We start from the raw sequence: 21420 nt of genomic DNA on the forward strand, positions 1-21420 counted from the left end.
GAATCATAGAGTTGGAAGGGACCTTGGAGATCTTCTAGTCCAATCCCGTGCCCATGGCAGGAGATTCTATGCCATTAGTTTTACACAGTTGTGAATAAGACTTGGGGATGAATAAGACTTGTTGGAAGAAATTTCCATCTGGTTCAGTTCCAAATGGGGAGAAAGACACTGGAAACGTGGAGGCTGATTGGAAAGATGGTTTAACGGTGAAGGAGAACCACCAAGCACACGTGATTCTGGGTAGCTGGCCACATGGAGTAGAGAGTGAGGGTTCTTTATACCCTCTCTTGGGCCTTGCCCTTGAGCTTCCTGTTCCTGTGGCAAGAGCATGTATTCTATTGGCTGTAGTCAGACTCTCATGGGGCCATGTGGAGTCACATTTGTCTGAATCAAGTTTGGTTGAACCTTGGACCTTAGACTAACACAGTTCTTCTGAATGGAAACAGCTAATGCCTCAGTTTTGTAGCAAAATTGCTCAGAAGGTATTTTTTTGAAAGGTTCCAAGGGAAAAATGTTTTGGGGAAAATATTTCTGCTATACACCCCCTGCCTATAATGTAGCTTTGATTACCCTGCTTCTGATGTATAGATAAATTGGAATTCCATTATCTTAATGTCTGCATGTCCTTAAATGTTGTGGCATATTTAATCCATTATGACCTTATGATTCTTGACAAATGTATCTTTTTTTTATGTACACTGAGAGCGTATGCACCAAGACAAATTCCTTGTGTGTCCAATCACACTTGGCCAATAAAGAATTCTGTTCTATTCTATTCTATTCTATTCTATTCTATTCTATTCTATTCTATTCTATTCTATTCTATTCTATTCTATTCTATTCTATTCTATTCTATCGTATTCTTCAATTATCAGATCCAGTCATGGGATTGATAGAGAAAGATGCCAACAAAATGCTGAAATCCAAGAGTTTGTTTACAGAAAATGGCACTCATTAGGACATGCATCACAACCAGCATGTTGGCAAAAGCTGCAGAAGAAAATCTGTTTTAGATTATAATGAGGTTCTGTGTGTGTTAGTTTACAAACTGCTATAGAAATCTGAAAATATGAATTTATGAGTGAAAACAGATGGAACTAAGACACACTGAATACTTAACAAAGTCACCTAACCCTGGAAGGTATAAAGACTTTAAATCCAAATGTTTTATTCCTATAGAAATGTGGTCTAATAGGGATGTGGTCTAATAGGTAGTATTCATTTGACCTTGTTTCATCCATATTTTTTCGGAGCTGTTTTGAAGCTGATAGCAAAGCCATCTAGAGTTGAGATGGACAAATCAAAAGAATAAACTTTTAAGAAAAGGAGGGAAACAGAGATAATGAAAAGGGTGCAAGAGAACATCTGGCAGAAAGTCAGCCTAAGCAGGAAAAGAAGAAAGCTGGATTCTGTAAATGCCCAGAAAATTAATACCATATATCCAAAAAGGGAGGAGGGTGGGCGGAACTGTCTTTGAAGCTTGGACTGTGAGGAGCGAAGCCAGCAAAACGTTACTAGATTTTAAAAAATCACTGTTACATCAAAAGTCATTTAGGCTGTGTAAGGCTGCGGAAAGTTCAGATAGTATGTATGTTATGTAGAAGTTGAGCCATAGGATTGGACAGAGGTGGGAGGGCTGGCAAGCCAGAGAAAGAAAGAAGGAGACAGGAGGGAAGGGTTGTGCTATGGAAAGAGGTTTGCTGTATATCCATGTTTTGGGGCTGTAAACGGATGAGATCATAAAAGTGTTTTCAAGCAAGCAGCAAGGGGAAGATTTGAAGAAAAGAAGGAAGAGACATGGAGCAAGCTAGCAAATTCCTTTTAGCTCTCTTGCTGGTTCTCCAGGGTAAGTTTGAAAAATGGGGATTAATTTTCTTTGTGTGTCCTTGTGCAGCCCTCTTTCTTCCTCTTTTCGGGAAACATTAGATTTTGCGTATACTTTAGGAATGACATATGTAAACATGGGGGGCATTGCATTATCCTGGTTAATTCGGGGACTGTCCCATCTATAGCACTTTCATCGGTTCCTCCATTGGAATGAGAATATGTTTTGTGAGTTTTGCACTGCTGAGAGGAAGAGTAAAATACAGCTTTGCTTGGATAGAATTTTATTGATTGGTTGGTCAGTTGGTTTTGGCTAAGAAGACCCTTAGCCACAATCTGGCTAAAAAAAATCAAGCTTGGCTTGAGTTTATTTTGGCCACTTGATGTATTAGATCTATTTTTTAATGACAGCATGAAGCATATACTTTTATTAGATGCTGTCTTTCTGGTACAGCACATACGATAAGCAAAAGTTTCTGTGGTACATGTCTCTCAGCCAGCATATGCAGAGGAACAGAATCAGCAAGGAAAAATTAACGTTATATTAGTATTGTTCTTTCTGTTGCCATCCTGAGAGTCTGGTTGGGAAAACTTAGAACCTTACTTTTCTATCAGTGAATGTAATTCCTCTAGCTACAACTGTCTGTTTGCAAAATGGAACTATCCACCAAGTAACTATGCTTTGCCGGAGGAAAGAAGTTTTTCCAAATAAATGTGAAGCATTGGTGAAAAAAGCAGCACATAACAAAAGGGAGAGAGGAAGTATTAAAATAACTTTTAAAAACAAGGCTCTTTAAATATTAAATAGTAGCAGTGGTAGTCAAAGTGAATTTAAGTAACTGGAGATAGCTAATTTTAATAGATTAGGTTGCTATTTAATAATTAAAATCCTGATGTTATCTGTGATATATTGACTGTAACCCCGATTAAAATCTATACATTTTGTTAAAAAAATCTTGATGGTGAAGGAGCTATTTCAGAAAGATTTATTTATTCGATGCCTATATCCATCTCAATCAATTATTCTGGGCAGTTTACAATTCCAGAACTATAAAAACATCCAAAATATACAAAGCAGCTGAGATACTTAACCAATTAATATTAAAGCCAAGATTTGGAATCTGCCAATTCAAGCAGATGTATACTTTTGGATATACTGAATTCTTCCTTAAGTAAATAAAGAATTTGGTGACATAAAAAACACACACCCTTCTTATAACTTCTGCCTTTTCTGCAGCACAGATCTAGAAAAAAAAGACTTTGCAGCCCTTGTTTTTATTTCTCTCTTTATCAAAGAGACTTTTACATTTGCTAAAGACTACTTAAATCAAAGTTGGACTTGTGATTAAGGATTTGTATCTGCCATAAACCAACAAAAACCTTTTATATTCAGCCATGGAAATTATTTGTACTTTCTTCCTCCTTTCTGAGACAAAGTATTCTGTTTGTTTTGTTTTAAAAGAGGTATGTGATCATATCTAAAGTAAAAATATTTTATAAGAATAGAAAAGTGAAGTTGTTATGGTTGTCCTCTCTCCCTCATCCTAAGCACTTTTGTTTTCACCAAATATTATTTATTTTTATAATAAGAGGAATATGCAACTATTCAAACAGAAGATTCAATTCAGTAGTGGTCTGATCACATCTCAGAATCAGATTTTCTTTTTGGGCTGAATTGAAAAGCCAAGTCTGATTGTCAAATTCTATCAGAGACCTCCTCCAAATTGATTTGACCAATTGCTTCAAAAATTCAGACCAACCCAATTGGACAGTTCGATCTGAATGTCTGAATTGGATCAGATTGATTTTCTAAATCGAGCAGGATTACCTCAATTGGCTGAATCACATCAATTGTGCAAAAGCTGATTTTTACCTGCTTCGTGCAGACCTGGTTGAGAACTCCCTAAGCAGTTGGGAGGGGGCTCACATTTTCAATAATTTTTAATCTGATCTGAATCTTTGTTTTGGGGCAATTTTTAAAAAACTTTAAAAAACTTTTTCTTACAATGAGAAGGATCTCCCAAGACAGCCTGCATTTAAAAAACACAAAAGCAGAATTAAGACTAAAGTTATTTTAATACCTTCAGCAGTGATGGCTAACCTTTTTGCTGTTGTGTGCCAAAAGCGGCGGAAGTGGGGGGGGTCATGCTCCCCATAATTCAATGCCCCCCCACTTTTGGCACGCCACGGCAAAAAGGTTACCGGTAGGCCCGTTTTTCGCTCTCCCCGGGCTCCAGAGGCTTTCTTGGAGCCTGGGGAGGGCGAAAACAGCCTCCCCCCACCCCGAGGCCCTTTGGAGGCTGGAAATGGCCCATTTCCTGACTTCCGGTGGACCCGAAAGGCCCGAAAATCAGCTGACTGGCTCGCACATGCATGCTGGTGCTGAGCTAGGGCAAGGCTCGTGTGCCTACAGATATGGGTCCACATGTCATAGGTTTTACAGCATACAATGTTTGTACAGAGAGGAAATTAGAGTGCAGATTGACATTTTGGAAATTATCTGGCTGGATCAAAGATGTCATTCTGTTACCTGGCTGGAGCAAAACATCTGACCCGGAAGCTCTTAAAAAGTTCCACAGATATAAGTGTACATGTAGTCCTCAACATACAACCATTTGTTTAGTGGCTGTTTGAAGTCACAACAGCACTGAAAAAAATGACCGTTTTTCACACATACGACCATTGCGGCATCCCCACACTCCATGTGACCAAAATTCAGACTCCTGGCAACTGCCTCATATTTATGACGCTTGCAGGGTCCTGGGGTCACATCATCCCCTTTTGCGACCTTCTGATAAGCAAAATCAACGGGGAAGCCAGATTCACTTTACAGTCGTGTTACTGACTTAACAATTGCAGTGATTCACTTAACAACGATGGCAACAGAGCTCGACAATGGGGCACGGCTCACTTAATAACTGTCTCACTTAGCAGTGGAAATTTTGGGCCGTAAGTCAAGGGCTGCCTGTACTATTCAGGTGTTTCCTGTGGCATTCCAGTTGGGGGACAAAAAAGTAAGATGGTGGGGGGGTGCTCCCTTGAATCCGTGGAATCAAATCTTTACGTTTCCTTAGTGCTGTGCCTTAACCACATCACTTGTATATTTTGGGCTAGATTGTCTAAGCACGGCATCCTGTTTCCAATAAGTGCGAAGTAGGGCATGAAAAAGAGAGTTTCCTTTTCTAAATTGTCCCTGCATAGCAAGTGGAATTCTGAGGTAGACTGCCAATAAAACCCAGGTTCTATTGCTCTAACAACCACAGGACTTCAGGCAAGAAGGGAGAAACCTGATGCCTTCCCAGCAGGAGTTGTAGGGAAAAAAAGTTGGTCCGTTTTGTTTTATAAACACCTGTGTGCATTTTTTTTTTTTAAATTACATTTACAGTCAGAGACCAAACAAACACCGTTTCCTTTGATCTTCAACTAAGGTTAGCAATGCCAGAAGGTCTGGGGAGGGCTGTGTGTGTGTGTTCCCTCTGCATCTAAATTTGGCGGAATGAAAAAAAAAAAGGGTTAAAGGGATCTGTGCAATTCTGAGCAACAGCACATCTGGTGAGTTTCCTGCTTTCTTTGGAAGAACAACCAATCTCTCTTTTTTTCTTCTTCTTCTTCAAATGAAATTGTCCGCAGTTGAATCATTGCAATACGCAAGTATATTCTTTACATTAAACTGGGATGCACAAAGGGTGAAAATAGTCCTCCCCCAATCCCACAAATAGAGATACCATGGAAAAGGTGTGTCCCAGGGTCACTGAGTTCCATCAGACTAGTCTTGTTAAACAGGAGTTAGAGCTCTCCAGACAGGGAATGTCCACCCTGACATTCATAACAGTACCCATTTAGCAAATCTCTTAAGAAATCACTGTGAGACTGGAACTCAGGCTGGTCACGTCTTTTTCAAGGAATAAGGAAAAAGATTTGCCTAATGTCCCCTTGCTTCCAGTCTTTTTTTTTTTTTTTGATTTGATTTATATGCCGCCCTTCTCCAGAGATTCAGGGCAGCTTACAATGCGTTAAGCAATAGCCTTCATCCTTTTGTATATTTTATACAAAGTCAGTTTATTGCCCCCACAAACCGGGTCCTCATTTTACCCACCTTAGAAAGGATGGAAGGCTGAGTCGACCTTGAGCCTGGTGAGAATTGAACTCGCAGTAATTGCAGGTAGCTGGATGTTAAATGCTGCCTTAGGAGGCATTAGCCTCCTACGCCACTCAGGCTCCTTTGGGATGGAGACTTCAAGGATCTGCAGGATTCAGGGTTTTTTTAAAAAATAGCAACCAGACTTATGGTTAAGATTTACTTAAGGTGTTACAGAAAGCATCACCACAGATGGCTGTCCAGCTTTAGTTTGAACATCTGAACATTTGAACAAATAAAGTAGAAAGATATGGGTTAGACAGCATCCCCACCAGATGGATTGGTAACTGGCTGACCAACCGCACTCAACGTGGAGTCCTCAATGGAACTGCATCTACATGGAGGGAAGTATGCAGTGGGAGAACCCCAAGGCTCTGTTTTAGGTCCAGTACTCTTCAACATCTTCATCAATGACTTGGACGAGGGGATAGATGGGGAACTCATCAAATTTGCAGATGACACCAAGGTGGCAGTAATAGCCAACACTCCAGAAGATAGGCTCAAGATACAGAAGGATTTTGACAGACTTGAACATTGGGCACTTTCTAACAAAATGAAATTCAATGGTGAAAAAAGTAAGGTTCTACATTTAGGCAAGAAAAAGAAAATGCACTAGGGACAGTATAGGTGGTACCTGGCTCAATAGTAGTGAGAGGAATCTTGGAGTCCTAGTGGGCAACCATTTAAATATGAGCCAGCCGTGTGCAGCAGCTGCCAAAAAAGCCAACACAGTTCTAGGCTGCATCAACGGAGGGATAGAATATACCTTCTATCCTGTGTAGGACTTGGCACTGGTGGCGGTGGTTGATATTGTTACTTTAAAAAATTGGCCTCTGACACTAAAAACTTCCTTTTCTCCCCTTTTAGAAGCTGCTGTTCATCCATATTCTGGTAAGTGAGAATAAGAATATATATATAGCTTTACATTCCGGCGTTTTTTTAAATAAGAGGCATGCATTCCATTCAACAACCCTCTTGTATACCAGTCGGATTATTGTCAAGTAGCAGAAATACCATAGTGGATTTATTTAAAGAGATGGCTGCTTACTGGAAGCTGCCAAGGGCTTTTCAGAATAATAATATTATTTTTTTTAATATAGATGTGATTCTCTCTGAAATGACCAGGCTGCCTGTAACCTTTGGCCAAGAAGGACTTTTCCCATAAGCCCCTTTTAGTTGCAAGTGTCAGGAACTGACCTTGGGTCTCTCGTGTGCCTTGTGCCGTGGGTCAATGAAGCCTTCGCACGAACCTCTTGGCTGTGCCCTGCACTTGCCTCCTTTGGCTAGAACAGGGGTCTGCAACCTTAAACACTCAAAGAGCCATTTGGACCCATTTCCCACAGAAAAGAAAACACCGGGAGCCACAAAACCCTTCCTGTGCCTGATTATTTCTTGAGCGGCCACAAAACTAGCATATGTAGTTCGAATTAAACGTTCTGTTTTCTTCTGAAACTTTTCTTTTCTTGGATTTAATCCATGGTTGGCCTACCGGGGGTTGAAAAGCTCAATAAATTGTGTGCCAGAGGGTGTGGCACGTTGGCAGTTGTGACGCCTATTTTGAGTGACAGGGAGCCGCAGCAGAGGGGTGAAAGAGCCACATGCGGCTCCAGAGCCGCAGGTTGCTGACCCCTGGGCTAGAAGAAGCACAGAGGCCATCTCCTCCCTGACTTTCGTTAGGTTTCAGATCAATATGTAGATGGACGCTCCCATTTTCAGTTGAAGGCCTCTCTTATTATACACCTCCTTTCCTTTCCTCCTGTTGCAATCCCAGCAGATGCACCTAATCTGGAAAGCATGGTGGTGTCCGTAGTAAACATCACCGCCAAGGAAGGCTCCCGGACAGTTCTCACTTGCAAGAGCTACCGGATGGTCTGGACTCAGGACAATCTGAACGATCGCCAGCGGGTGGTTCATTGGGATCTCTACAGAAGCCAGCAGGATGTGGAGAGGCTGTGCGACATGTACTCTGCCGGGGATCGGCGGGTCTACCACACCTACAACCAGGGGCGGATCTCCATGCCTGAAAACGCATTTACGGAAGGCAACTTTTCATTGATGGTCCAAGGTAGCTGCTGCCCCTGCACATATCCGTTAATCTTCTTTTTTTCTAAAAGGGAAATGTGGATTTATTCATCAACTGAAATTATTTCCCCTCATGCTTTTTTTTAAAAAAATGTAGTTTCCAAAAGGGCTTGCCAAAGGACTAGTTATCGTAGCCACAAAATCCATAGAAATTTGTATAAGATAAATGAATGAAAAATAAAAATGCAGCAGGGTGAGTTGTTCTCAGGTGCCAAGTATTTTCACTTCCTCCTTTGGGGTTCCTTCTTCCAAATGTGCCCACTGAAGAGCCTCATTTCCACAGAAGGAAAATATTGTCCCTCTCTCTGGTACAGTACATACCAATGGATTCCTTAGAAACACTGAGTTTATTAATACTGAGGTTAGTTGTGGGTTTAAAAGTTAAAAAGTTTCTCAAGTTGAGTTTGACTCTTAGTAACTACATGGATTATGGCAGGTAATTTCCTTAGCCACTGTAGTGAAGAGGTTTGCTCTTGCTGTCAGCCACAATGTTTCTCTTTTCCTTCCCAATTTTGCCTATAGCTGTGATCTCTTGGTGGTGTCATGAAACAGTGGACCAATTAGATCCAACCTTGCTTATCTTTTTTCAAGTTCTGCCAAGATCACTTGAAACCTAATTCACCAGCCTCACAACCCGAAACATCACTTTAGCTTTTCCCTGTTAGTTTGTTTCTTTGTTTTGCATTGCAGATAGTTCTCTCCCTTCAAGTTGCTTATTCTCTAAAATGGCAGAAAAGGGGGTTTGTAACCAGAAGGAGAAGGGACGTGGTGGCTCAGTGGCTAAGACACTGATCTTATCGATCGAAAGGTCAGCGGTTCGAATCCCTAGTGCCGCCCTAGTAACAGGGGGAGCTCCCGTGACTTGTCCCAGCTTCTGCCAACCTAGCAGTTCGAAAGCACGTAAAAAATGCAAGCAGAAAAATAGGGACCATCTTTGGGGGGAAGGCAGCAGCGTTCTGTGCGCCTTTGGCATTTAGTCATGCCGGCCACATGACCATGGAGACGTCTTCGGACAGCGCTGGCTCTTCGGCTTTGAAACGGAGATGAGCACCGCCCCTTACGAGTCGGGAACGACTAACACATATGTGTGAGGGGAACCTTTACCTTTAACCAGAAGGAGGGGTTTTCCTAACATGGCAAGTTCCCCTCACAGATGTTTAAAATCAGATGTGCCTTTGTTTTGAATACTTATAGTTACAGGATTCCTGCACTGTTGTAGATTGGACTTCCAAGAATGATACCGGTATTATTTACCTTCTTCCTGTCGTTCTAATATCTAGTGGTCTAAATGATCTCCTTCTCTTTCTCTTTATTCCTCTAATCAAGATGTTGCTGAGAGCGACCAAGGAATTTATTCCTGTAACCTCCACCACCATTATTGCCATCTGTATGAAACAGTGAAGCTGCGGCTTGAGGTCACTGAAGAAGGTCAGGAGTTTTGGGGTCTGGGGGGAACCTCCTGAATGGGAGGAATGTGTGAGTGGGAATCAACAGGAGGAGGAATGTGTGTGCACGTGGCTTTTTTCTGCAACTTTATTTTTGCTCCCCTTTGGTGTTTCTCAGTCATTAAATCATGTAGCCTTGTTTGAAGCAATTTTGGAAGGGGCCTTTCTGCTGTTCAGCATGGAGCAAATGAGAAGTCTAGGGAGTTGTAATTTAGATGTTTGTGGCCAACCAAGCATTTCCCGTCACAAGGCTGCAGAGAAAAGGCCCGGAGAATTAAGATATCCTTTTGTTAGTGAAGAAAATGGGATTTACGAATTTTTTTTGGAAGAAAACTTTTCCTTTCAATCTCTGAGGAGAAGTAATCTTGCTCTGATTGAGAAAATAGAAATATGTCGGTGCCTGAGCTGACTCTGTTATTATGCTTTTAGGGATCCTTGTTGGATTTTTTTCTTTCTTTTCTTATTTCCCTGCCTTGTGTGTCAACTCTCTCCATAATGCATCTTGGTGTAGATGTAGGATTTAGGGCCAATGCATTTTCTTTGGCTTGATCCAGGAAAATTCTTACATTTTGTGTTCTTAATGAAATTTTCTCTATAAGATTCTTACCAAGCAATGTCATTTCTAGAAGGGAGGGTTGGGTTTGTTTGTTTTTGAAAAAAGGTTATCCCCACATACACACCCCACAAAAATTTGCAGGACATTTTTAAAGAACTTTCCGAGAGCTTCAATACAAGGAAGCAAAGAAAATGTACTATTTTCCTATTTTGGAAAGGCCGGACTGTTTTGGCAGTTTATATACCTTATATTGGAGTAGGATGCATCTCATTAGAAAGATAGAACACTTCCTAAAAAGTGCATTTTATTTAAACAGCAAGCCTGAGAAGTAAGTTCAGCTGAGAGTTAAGACTAAGAGACCCATCAGCTACATGCCTGATACGGGATTGGAACTCGATTTTTCTTTTTTGCATTTGATGCACTGGAGTTAGTCAGATTTTTATTTATTGGATGTTTATTAGATATTTTTGTGGCAATTCATTCTTATGTCCAAGTTACAACACACCATTTGTACAGTCCCTCTGTTCTTCTGTGCAAAGCGGAAAAAAACAAGGCAGATGATCAGCATCTGGGTTTTGTCCTAACGTAGCCAGTGATAGAGACCAAGATACCGCTTAATGGACAATTTGGCTTGGGTGGCTGATGTCTAACGCCAGCTTCAGAATGGACAGTATTTTGACTCCCACATCCTCCACACAAAGAATCGGTGGAGAGAATTGGAAAACCATGATGGATCTAGGTTTTAGAAAGACTAAGAAAATCCGTTCTGCCTTTGTACTTGCTTTTGCATTCTCCCTGACATCCGATTATTTATTTATTAAAATTGTCTGCCACCTATCTCTCTACGAAGCGACACTGGGCATCTTATCATTGTAGAAAACATACTCTGAACAACATGGGTGTGAAGGGTTCTAATAGGGTGAAATCCAGCAGGATCTGACAGGTTCTGGAGAACCGGTAGCGGAAATTTTGAGCAGTTCCGAGAACCAGCAGTGGAAATTTTGAGAAGTTCGGAGAACCGGCAAATACCACCTCTGGCTGGCCCCAGAGTGGGGTGGGAATGGAAATTTTGCAATATCCTTCCCCCAGGAATGGGGAGGGAATGGGGATTTTGCAGTATCCTTCCCCTGCCGCACCCAGCAAGCCACATCCACCAAGCCACACCCACAGAACCGGTAGTAAAAAAAATTGGATTTCACCACTGGTTCTAATGCTCTCTCTATGAGAACTGGAGGGAACTGTATAAAATAAAAGAGCCTGATAGTACAGTGGACTAAAGCACTGTTATTAACATCTGCTGCTTGCAATTACTGCAAGTTCAAATCTCACCAGGCTCAAGGTTGACTCAGCCTTCCATCCTTTCAAAGGTAGGTAAAATGAGGACCCAGATTGTGGGGGCAATAAGCTGACTTTGTACAAATATACAAAAGTATGAAGGCTATTGCTTAACGCATTGTAAGCCACCCTGAGTCTCCGGAGAAGGGCGGCATATAAATTAAAGCCAAAAAAAAAAAATGGCATTGTAGGAGATGACCAGGCTGAGGCTGAGCCCAAGGGAGGGGTCAACTGTATCAGTTGGGAGTTTCTTCATGCCCACAAGAGCTTTAGGTTCATCGCACCTTGAATTCCTTCCAATTTTATCTCCTGCCAATTTGCTTTGACCCTTTACAGTTCAGATTCTTGTAGAGAGGTTAAGTTTGCAATAAACCTTTATATTCATTTGAACTGCCCGATTTCACATTTCCCTGGCACATCACAAGCCTCCCCGCAAGCAAATTTATTCTTTTCTCTTGTGTGTGATTTCTACAGCTGAAGAAGTCCAGAGATACTGGGATGGAGAGAAAGTGGTGATTATTGCCCTGAAAGGGAGCGCGGTGATACTTCCTTGCATCAACCGGAACCAGGTTTGGACCGGACGAGATGAGGAGGAGGATCAACAAGTCGTCCACTGGGACAGGCAACCCCCAGGGGTGCCTCATGACCGGGCCGATCGGCTCATTGACCTGTATGCCTCTGGCGAGGGCCGTTTGTATGGGTCTTTCTTCCTCCGGCAAAAGATGAACATCACCGAGAAGGCCTTTGCCCTGGGCGACTTCTCACTGCGGATCTCGTCTTTGGAGGCGGCGGATGAAGGGATCTACTCCTGTCACCTGCACCACCACTACTGTGGCCTCCACGAACGGAGGATCTTCCAGGTCTCGGTGGTGGAGCCAGAACAGGAGAAAAAAGTGGTGGTGAATCTGACGCGCCCCAATCCCCCAGCAGCACCAGGTAAGCAATTAACCTACTTAAGCAATTAGCTTAAAGCAATTGACAATTGACGTCTAACAAAGAAGAACGGGCTCTCTCATCCAAGGAGCACTTCTAAATTCCAGAAGCTGTCCACATATAACGTTGCAAGGACTGATGTGAAGAAAAAAAAAATTTGGACTTGCTAATTCCAGGCGCTTTGGGCAATAAAAGTATGTTTTAGGGCAGATTTTTAATTGAGGTAGTAGCCAGTTTTATTGCATTGCACATTTCCTGCCCCTGAACCAAGGAGTCAGTTTTTCCATCTTTCTAAGATTAACTTATTTAAAAAAAACAATCAACAGATAGAGGGCGGGCGGGGGGGGGGGGGAAACCCTGCAATTTTAATAAATAAAATGCCTGACAAATAAAAAGAACGAACCTGTCAGGCATAGTTCTTTGTTTATTAACAATCTAAAATATTTATTGCTTGTTTAATATTTAGTACCTGCTTAATAACATCCCTGGCAGCACCGCAATTAATTTTTTAAACGGCCCAGTACTGCTAAGGTTTAGCTCTTCCAGGGCTTCAGAGAACTTCACCGCGAAGGGGATGCTGAGAAAATCTCAGGGACCATATGGCAGATCTTTCCAAGCCAGCTCCTTCTAAATGGCTCAGGGTAACTCTCTTCACAGCACGGTGGACAGGGACAGTGGGGCAGGTCGTAGGTGGGAGAAAGCTACCCATGGCAGCAGCAGTCTTAAAGAAAGAGCGGGCCTGCACTTCTCTTTCTGGGCTCTAGAGACATGGTTTGTTGAGGGTTGCTGTCAGAAAAATAACAAACTTGGTAAGGCAAACCCAGAAATTTCCCTTTATTTCCTTTACATTGTAAATATAGCTCATAGGATCACTCTTAAGGCATTTCCTTTTGCCTATTTCAGTTATAAGCTGATAATGACTTTTGGTGGCTCCTGGGGCATCATCATTTAGAGTTTCAAGGAAGGCAGATGACCTTCCTGCACCTCGGCTTGGTTTTAAGGGGACAAGTCACAAGTCTTGACAGCCCAATCGTCATTTGCAAATGAGAAAGCAGAGGAATTGTTTGACCCAGTTTCTGAGCTGTTCCGCTCGTCTGCCTTCTGGCAGCTGCAACCAGGAAATTGGTCCCAGATCCCCAAGAACTTCTTTCCATCTTGTGCAAAACATCTTTTTTTTTTTTCTTTTTAGCTAACTCAGACTTCCGTTGGAAAATCCGTTCGAAGAAAACTCATTGAATCAACTCCCTCTCCCTCTCAATACTTGCAAGGATCTTTGTTTAATAGCAGGAGAAGTTCAGTTGATTCCTCAACTCTTGGAGATCAAACTCTGGGAGGAATATAGCTTTTTGTTTCAAAGAGGAGAGCTAGAAGCTTCTCCTTGGGTCTTTTAATGCCAGGCATAGTTCCAAGGTTTTGGAACCCTTTCCTAACAGGAAATTTTATTCTGCTTACAAGATCAACATGGCCTATTTATTTTTACTCCGCCTTCCATCAAGATCTACTGTTAACCCCTTTGAGGCTCTGATTTTAAGTACAAGTTCACTCAATTCCTATTCTTTTTTTCAGTCAGAATTGTGGTGTGGATTGAGGGATGGTATTATCCATTGCTGTGCTGCCTTTAAATACATGTGGCAGTTTGTTCTTTGGATTTTGTTATCTGCTTCTCCTCTCTCAGTGTGGCTGCTCAGCAATGGTTTCTCAGAGGTTTCTCAGTGCTTTGTATGTGGAGGTTTTGTTACAAATCCTCAAGAGTTTTATGAATTCCTTTCTGAAGGACTTCTGACATAGCATCTTCTTTCTTGTACTAGTCAACCAGATAATAGTAATCCTGCTTTCTCTTGCAGTTTTTTTCTGAATGTCATTCAGAGGTAACAATTCTCTGCATGGACATTCTGCCTATAACTGTTGTGACTAGCCGTCACTGAGAGAATCTTCCTCCATGTTAACTGTGCCACAGATTAGCCCCTTTCCTTTTCTGTGTCCTGAATACCGCAGAAAGCAGACCGTCAGTCCCTCCAAACTGATTCCCCAGGACAATTATTTTAAAAATAGACGGGATGATATTACCGGGGGCAACATGTGCAGTTTAAGAATCTGCCAACTCTGAAAGAATCACATGACATCAATGTCAGCTGATGTAAACAGTGACAGAAAACTCAGTGAAACTAAAACTTCTCTTTCTGTTAAAAGTGAGGGTCGCCCCTAGACTCTGCTGCTGTTCCCCGCAGACTATATCCCCCACTATGTCAAAGAAGAACTGGGAATGAGGACAGTGGCAGTCCAAGTCATCTAGGCAGTCCCAGGCCATGCACTCATTTGAAAAATAAAGGTTTATGGCATTTCTTGGGATGGATCAATAAAGGAGAATCTTTGTAGCTCAGGTTTGATATGGGGGTCCTTGGTACTCTCTGAGCTTGGGTGTTTTCTTGCAGATGTTTCATTACCCAACTAGGTAACATCATCAGTGCTAGTGTAAAATAACTAGTGACTAGCACTGACGATGTTACCTAGTTTGGGTGTTTCTGCAAGAAAACACCCAAGCTCAGAGAGCACCCCTCATTTCCATGATCGCTTCCTTGAAAGATGGCAGGAACTTGGTCTTCACAGGCAGTTCAATCAACTTGTGCAAGTTTCTACCATAAGATCCCTCCTACAGTTGTCAATGTGCTGATAACTGAACTAGGATTTCCCCTTAGGCCAGGCTGCTCACCAGCGAAAATCTTCTATGTTTCATGTTTAATTTCAGCCTCTGGTTCTCCAGATGGTTTGTCTGAAGCTAAACATTTCTCTGCCTTCTTGTCGTCCAGTGCTGAACATTTCTTCCCAGGCTGTATGTGCACATTGTGGCCTCAAGAAAAATGAGTGGTTTCCAAGGAAGAAAATATAACTGCATGCTAAAGATCTCTTTGCCTTAGAAACTTTTGCAATCAGTTTTCTTCCAATGTTTGGCTATGTTGTGTTTCATCTCTGAGGTTTCTCCAAAGTCACTCAAAAAGGAGTTTCTTTGAGATCTTTTGGGATCTTCCCTCTTTCTCGATGTATCCAAATTTCCCTTTTTTCATATGAAATGCTGCTGCTCCGAGTCCTTGTCTGCATTTATATAACCCTTTGACTTTTGAAAACAAGTATTTCTCCAAATGTCTCTTTTCTCTCTCTCTCTCTCTCTCTCTCTCTCTCACACACACACACACACACACACACACACACACGTCTTCATGAACTGCATTTCACACTGGCAACTTGCTCTTGCTTTCCCTTCTCTGCTTCAACACAAAGAACTGCTACACCCTGCATTGGAATGGATTCCTGGCTTGAAACCTATATATATTCTTTTGTCTGTGTGCACACATCTGTGGTTTGATTTTGTTTAATTGAAACTCATTCTTTTGGTATGTACATTCTTCTGTCACTCCACTGAACTAGACAGTTTGATAACATAAAGTAATCCTCAAACAGAGACAGTAGCAAGAGCCAATCTGGGCTGGTCATCGGGATCGGAGGTTTTCACTCGCAAGCTTTTGGATTCGTGCTGGAACCCATCCTCAAGGGACTTCTCTCTAGCCTCTCTCTAGCTAGAGAGAAGTTCCTTGAATATGGCCTCCAGCGGCTCCCTAGGTGGCTGAGTGGCTAAGACGCTGAGCTTGTCGATCAGAAAGGTCAGCGGTTCGAATCTCTGGTATAGGTCTCCTATGTGAGCAGTGGGGTTGGACTAGATGACCTCCAAGGTCCCTTCCAACTCTGTTACTGTTACAAGTCCAAAAGCTTAGAAGACAAAACTTCTGGTCCCAGTGATTGACCCAGATTGGCTCTTGCTACTGCAGCATTATTCTGGGACACATATATTTGCCTTCATTCGTAACACTAGGGAGAACTGGACTGAAGTCACTCCTGAGGAAAGGAGTGAAAAAAATTGAATTTCACCACTGATCTGGTTGGGTAGTAGGATTGACATTAGTCGTGAATTTTCCTAATTGTTTTATAGCTGTGAATCAACCCACTGAATTAAAAAAAAAAATCTTCCTCTACCATCTAGATCCTAATTTGGGCCGGACCCACAATGTGATCAATGTCATCATCCCTGAGAGCCGGGCTCATTTCTTCCACCAGCTGGGTTATGTCCTGGCCACTCTCTTGCTCTTCATCCTCCTCTTGATCCTTGCAGTTCTCGTGACTCGCCAGCACCGCAGGAGAGGTGAGCTCAGGCATCTGTCACTCCTTCACTTGCCTCTTCATTTTATAGGACCCCATTTTCTCCTGGGAAGATAGAACTGTGGTTATCACATAATTTCTCCTCTACTTTTAAGATGCAGAATGCCATTTCCCACTGCTAGGGCTTAAGTGAGCTTGTGAATTCATCCAGATGCTACGTGGAAAAAAATGGGTTTGAAGGAATTTAAGACAGGAACACCAGAGGGTGGAGCTGGCGTCGCGACAGCACGACGGAAAATTCTAGGGCTCTAGGATCACCATTGGTATCTCCACAACTGGACGGTCCTTTTTGGACCTCACAGTCCCGTTGAGACTGTGATAGTGGAGGGCACATCCTGTCGATCCCAGGGATACCGCAAAGTTCCTAGTTGATCCAGGAGAAGCCCTTTTTCCGGTGGTGGGGTGACAGCCATTGTAGCTGCTGAAGTTGAGACAGCTCCAGAACGGAAGAAGATAGGAAGGCAGTGTGTCAATTCGCTTTCGTGACCACTTCACAGTGAAATAAATCAGACGTGAAATAAACAGTTGCAAATGGCCATCCAAAAGGTGCATTTTTTTCAAAAGGCAACTGGGCTTTGTTTTTCCTTAGACATTTTGCTTCCCATGCTTCTTCAGAACGGAAGAAGCTTCTTGGATGAGAAGTGAAACGTCTTCAAGGAAAATCAAAGTTCAGTTGCCTTTTGAAAAGAAGCTTCTTAGATGAGAAGTGAAATGTTTTCAAGGAAAAACAAAGGAAATCCAGTTGCTTTTTGAAAAAGCATCTTTGGACAACCATGACCTGGATGACTGAGCATCTCCATAGACAGTTGCAAATGGATTTATTTTCAGGAATATATTTTGACCAGCTCTCATTTGGAAGTGGGGTGGGAGGGTGAGCTTCTCTTTTTTTAAAAAGACTCTAGTGACTATCCCTATGTGGTTAACATTTTATTTTCCCAGGATCCTCGGAAGCAACATTGTTCAGCACTGGTTGATAAAAAAAATAATAACATAGTGTTTTTCATTGAGGAGAATACCCTTTTCTCCCCAAAGACCACAATGGCTGACAATGCTGGGAAGACAAAATGGCAGCTGCCAAGAGACAATTGCCAAAAAATGAGGCAAAATGAGACAAAAAGCATCTTCTGTTGCCACAAGTAGTGGCAAGAGAAAAAAAATTCAAATACCCATTTCACCAGGGCCTAATTTGCATATGAATGTATATCGTTCAATGAAGCTCCATATCGTCTCAACTCTAACGTGTTTATTTCCATTTAAAAAATCCTGTGTGTGACTTCACTGGGCTGTTCTTATTTATCTGTGCTGGCAAGTATCTCCCTGGATATGTGTTCATATCTGTTCTTTATTCTTATTTTTAGGTTTTCAATACAATGTGAAAAAATATGATGAGTAAGTAGACTCATATTCCTTGTGTTCAAAGATATAATGTGATCCTAGAAAACTTTTCTCAAAATAGCTATAATTAAATCTGAGAATCTTCTGCATTCTAGTAGCCATCCAATTCTGGGGTGCTCCTCCGATATCTTTTGCTATTAATTGCATAAAATGTCCACACTCTTTTGTATCTACAAATTGATAGAAGCAGTAATTGGAAACGTATCTGAGAAAGATTGGTTGCTGATATGCTATGCTGATAGTAATACTGCAACAATTAAAACAACGCAATTATAATTTTGTCTTTGTATTTCCAGGAAAGAACTGACTCTCAGAGAGGTTCCATTTGAGGCAACAAATTTGTCGAACTACAAAAGTGAAGATTTTAAATTGGGTAAGTCTTGGAGGGTGGAGGGTTTGAGGAGGGGGTGCTTTCACATGTTCCACTGCCACATACTGACCTGACACCATGCAGCATTTTTTGTTTGGTTTGGCATTTGCATGGTGCGTGAGCAAACCATTGTATTGTCCAAATCCCACAGTACATCACCAGTTCCTCAACAAATTCTGGTTAAAAAAGCCAAAAGGTCCATTCCATATGTGAATTCACCCCAAGTGTGTCTTCATTCTGAAGCACTGCTTCTTCAGTCTCTATTCTCATCAGTTTGCATGATTGCCTAACTTTAACCTGAAGATTTAAGATCTAAAAGAAAATCCCACTTCCTCCCATCCCCCACTCCCGGCATCCTGCTCCCTCCCTCCCCATCTGTTAACTGCATCTTCACTTGCATTGTTATTCTATTTTTATGGTTTTTAGAAAGAGTAATAAAGAGAGAGAGAGAGAGAGAGAGAGAGGGAGGGAGGGAGGGAGAGAGAGAGAGAGAAAACACTTGCATTGTTGTTCTATTTTACTGTTTTTAGAAAGAGTAATAAGAAAGAAAGAAAGAGAAAGACAGATAAATAGATAGTCTCCTTTTTCTAAATCATGTTTTTCCTTAACCAATTTCCCTCCTTGCAGATTACAAAAACAATATCCTGAAGGACAAAGCTGAACAAAATAGGATTCTCCCTGCCAAGAATATTGACTTAGATAAAGGTGAGTGGGCAGCAAGAATAGACGGTGATTCTCCCTCTGCCCCCACCCCCCATTAAATGTCCCATTGTTTCACTTCTGAGAAAATGTGTGTCACCCTCTTTGTTAGCAAAGAGAGGGATATTTGGAAACTGCTTGATGAAACTCACCCTTGCAGAGTTGGTCCTTCCCCACAGTCTTTCATTAGCTCACCACAACTGACTGCCAAAGGGGTTTATTACAAAGCCCTTCGCTGCGGGTGAGTCATTCTTTCCCTCCAGGAAAGGCCGATGGGACAAGGCTCCAATGTGCCAACATTATCATTGGGGGACCAGAGCTCTGCCTTCTTTGCTCCAGGCCCGAGAACTCTTTCTGCTACTTGACAATCTCTTTTGCCATGCCAGACCTCGCACCCTAATTTTCGAACGTAGATTGCATTCTAAGCAAATCCACATTTCGGCTTTTAAGAAAGGTCTCTGTTCCAGGAAAACAGTTCTTCAGAGCAGGATTCCAATTCCTGAACGAGCCTGGGCAGTGATAAAGAATGATGGGAGTTGAAATCCGGTATATTAATGGCCAGATATCATCTGTTCCTCTTCTTACAGACTGTACAGTAATTCACTGCATGTTTCACCGCCACCTCAAGTCCTTTCACTTGAGAATGCTTGAAAAGCCTTCCCCACCCCCTCGGCCTCCCCCCATCTGGTGCAGTGGACTATAAACCCTTTGTCCAGCAGGTGATTTAATCCAGTGTGTTGGGAAAAGCCATTTTGAATGAATGCAGCAGGCCTCATAATCTGGAATCACATTCCCCTAAATACTTAACATCTGACATATTTGACCAGCAAACTGGGTGTCCTTTTATGGTCTTTTAATTTGGTCTTGTGAACCTCCAGCCAGCCAGGGTTTTAAATTAAAAATAACATAATATTAGATTCCACACAATGCTTTGCCTGTCATTTTTTCAAAAAGGAGTCAGAGAACGTAGTGAATTAATAGCACCTAAACATATGGAATTGTGGCTGAAAATTCTGCCTTGCCTAAAGTTTAACCCACCACTAATTCTAGATTTCTTCTATTTTTTTTTTTTCAGAATTCAGGAAAGAAAATTATAAATGAAAACAACAACTCAAAGCTACTGGCTGGACCAGAAGCTCCCTTAAGAATTTAAAAGTACAAGAGAACTTTGTTTTCCTTTTTTTTAAAAACGTCATCCTTCCAGTTACCAAGAAGTTTCTGTAGACCTATTTTTTCCAACCTTGGGCCTATGAAAGCATACAAGACACGTAAGCTGTAAATCCTATGCACGCTCATTTCGTAAGGTTTACTACCAGGTAAACAAGTATAGGGCTGCCCTGTAAAACTTCCTCTTTATTATCTTATAATATATATGATATTTTTAAAAGGGAGGGTGCAGGTCAGCTTCTTCGTTCTTTTATCTTGTGAGATTGCTTATACTTTCCCTCCCCCTAAGGATTTCATCCCTTTAAATAGTTTTGTTTCAATTGTATTGATGATTTGAGATTTTTTTTTTAATTGCTTAAAAAATAATAAGCTGAAAAATTAGATGCTTGGCTTGCTGTTAAACATGGAACAGAGAGCATATTTTTTTTCCTGGCACCAACATTTAAAATATGGAGTTATATGGAAAGCGAGAAAGAAGGGACCTTTCTCCACTACTGAGTTAATGTGCTATCCATGTCTCCTTGAATCAGGAGAAAACAATATTTTCCTGATTGGCAAGTTTTCTCCAGTTTTTCTTGCTCTGTTCTTAAGTCGTCGCCTTCCAAGATAATGAGTAACAAAACCTAACAGATTTTTATACTCTGCGAGACTGCCATTTGAGGATGCCAAAAATAAGGAGGAAAGAACGACATTAAAAGTCTTATGATGAAGGACAGCTAAGCCCGTTGCTTGGGGCTGAGATGAAGGCAGCTCTGAGAGACAAGGAGGAAACTGCCGTTATCAAGGAATCATTATATCATGATAAAAACATACGGGATGAAAGGCCCGAAAATAAAAGAGGCTGACAAATCACAACATATGGACCAGGTTCTTAAATTGTGGGGACATGTCGACGTTTGCATCCCGCAGAACTCTTCATCGGAAGCCTCAGTATATTTTTCATCAAAAGGTTTGAGTCAGGAGTTCAAACTCAGTGGGTCTTCTTTTGGTAGTAGAGTCTGCTTAAGAGGTATATCTGGGCCAAATCCCTGGAGTCTGAACCAACCATAAAATGACTTAGAATGAATTTGCCAATCTGGGATTGTTGAAATAACAAGAATGTCCACTGTTGGATCTAAAGTTTCTGTCTCTGCTATCTTCTTCCAAGCCTTCCTGACTCCGTTGGTTTGAATCCCCTGTTAAGTATATGATCCTGTCCTTCCCAATATTTGACTTCGGAAGCAACAGGGATTTGAAAAGGAACCAGAATTCTTGTACAGAAGTCTTG

The 21420-nt window shown here is 41.7% G+C and overlaps 1 protein-coding gene and 1 long non-coding RNA gene across 2 annotated transcripts; one reads left to right on the plus strand and one right to left on the minus strand.

The window, feature by feature from the left end:
• The first annotated feature begins 1533 nt into the window (after positions 1-1533).
• On the plus strand, positions 1534-20189 carry MXRA8 (matrix remodeling associated 8). Its single transcript, XM_070956108.1, has 10 exons — positions 1534-1846; positions 6830-6853; positions 7734-8027; positions 9371-9472; positions 11855-12316; positions 16347-16505; positions 17881-17911; positions 18214-18290; positions 18915-18992; positions 20062-20189. Exons 1-10 carry the CDS (start codon positions 1798-1800, stop codon positions 20085-20087), a joined length of 1302 nt encoding a protein of 433 aa, XP_070812209.1. The 5' UTR covers positions 1534-1797; the 3' UTR covers positions 20088-20189.
• On the minus strand, positions 16276-19194 carry LOC139326022 (uncharacterized). Its single transcript, XR_011601131.1, has 2 exons — positions 19139-19194; positions 16276-16567 (listed from the first exon to the last, which is right to left on the minus strand). It is a non-coding gene; the product is annotated as an uncharacterized lncRNA (long non-coding RNA).
• Positions 20190-21420: the final 1231 nt, after the last annotated feature.

This window comes from Pituophis catenifer, unplaced genomic scaffold, assembly GCF_029215685.1.
Source record: "Pituophis catenifer annectens isolate HBS135680 unplaced genomic scaffold, rPitCat1.0.hap2 SCAF_18, whole genome shotgun sequence".
Taxonomy (NCBI): Eukaryota; Metazoa; Chordata; class Lepidosauria; order Squamata; family Colubridae; genus Pituophis; species Pituophis catenifer.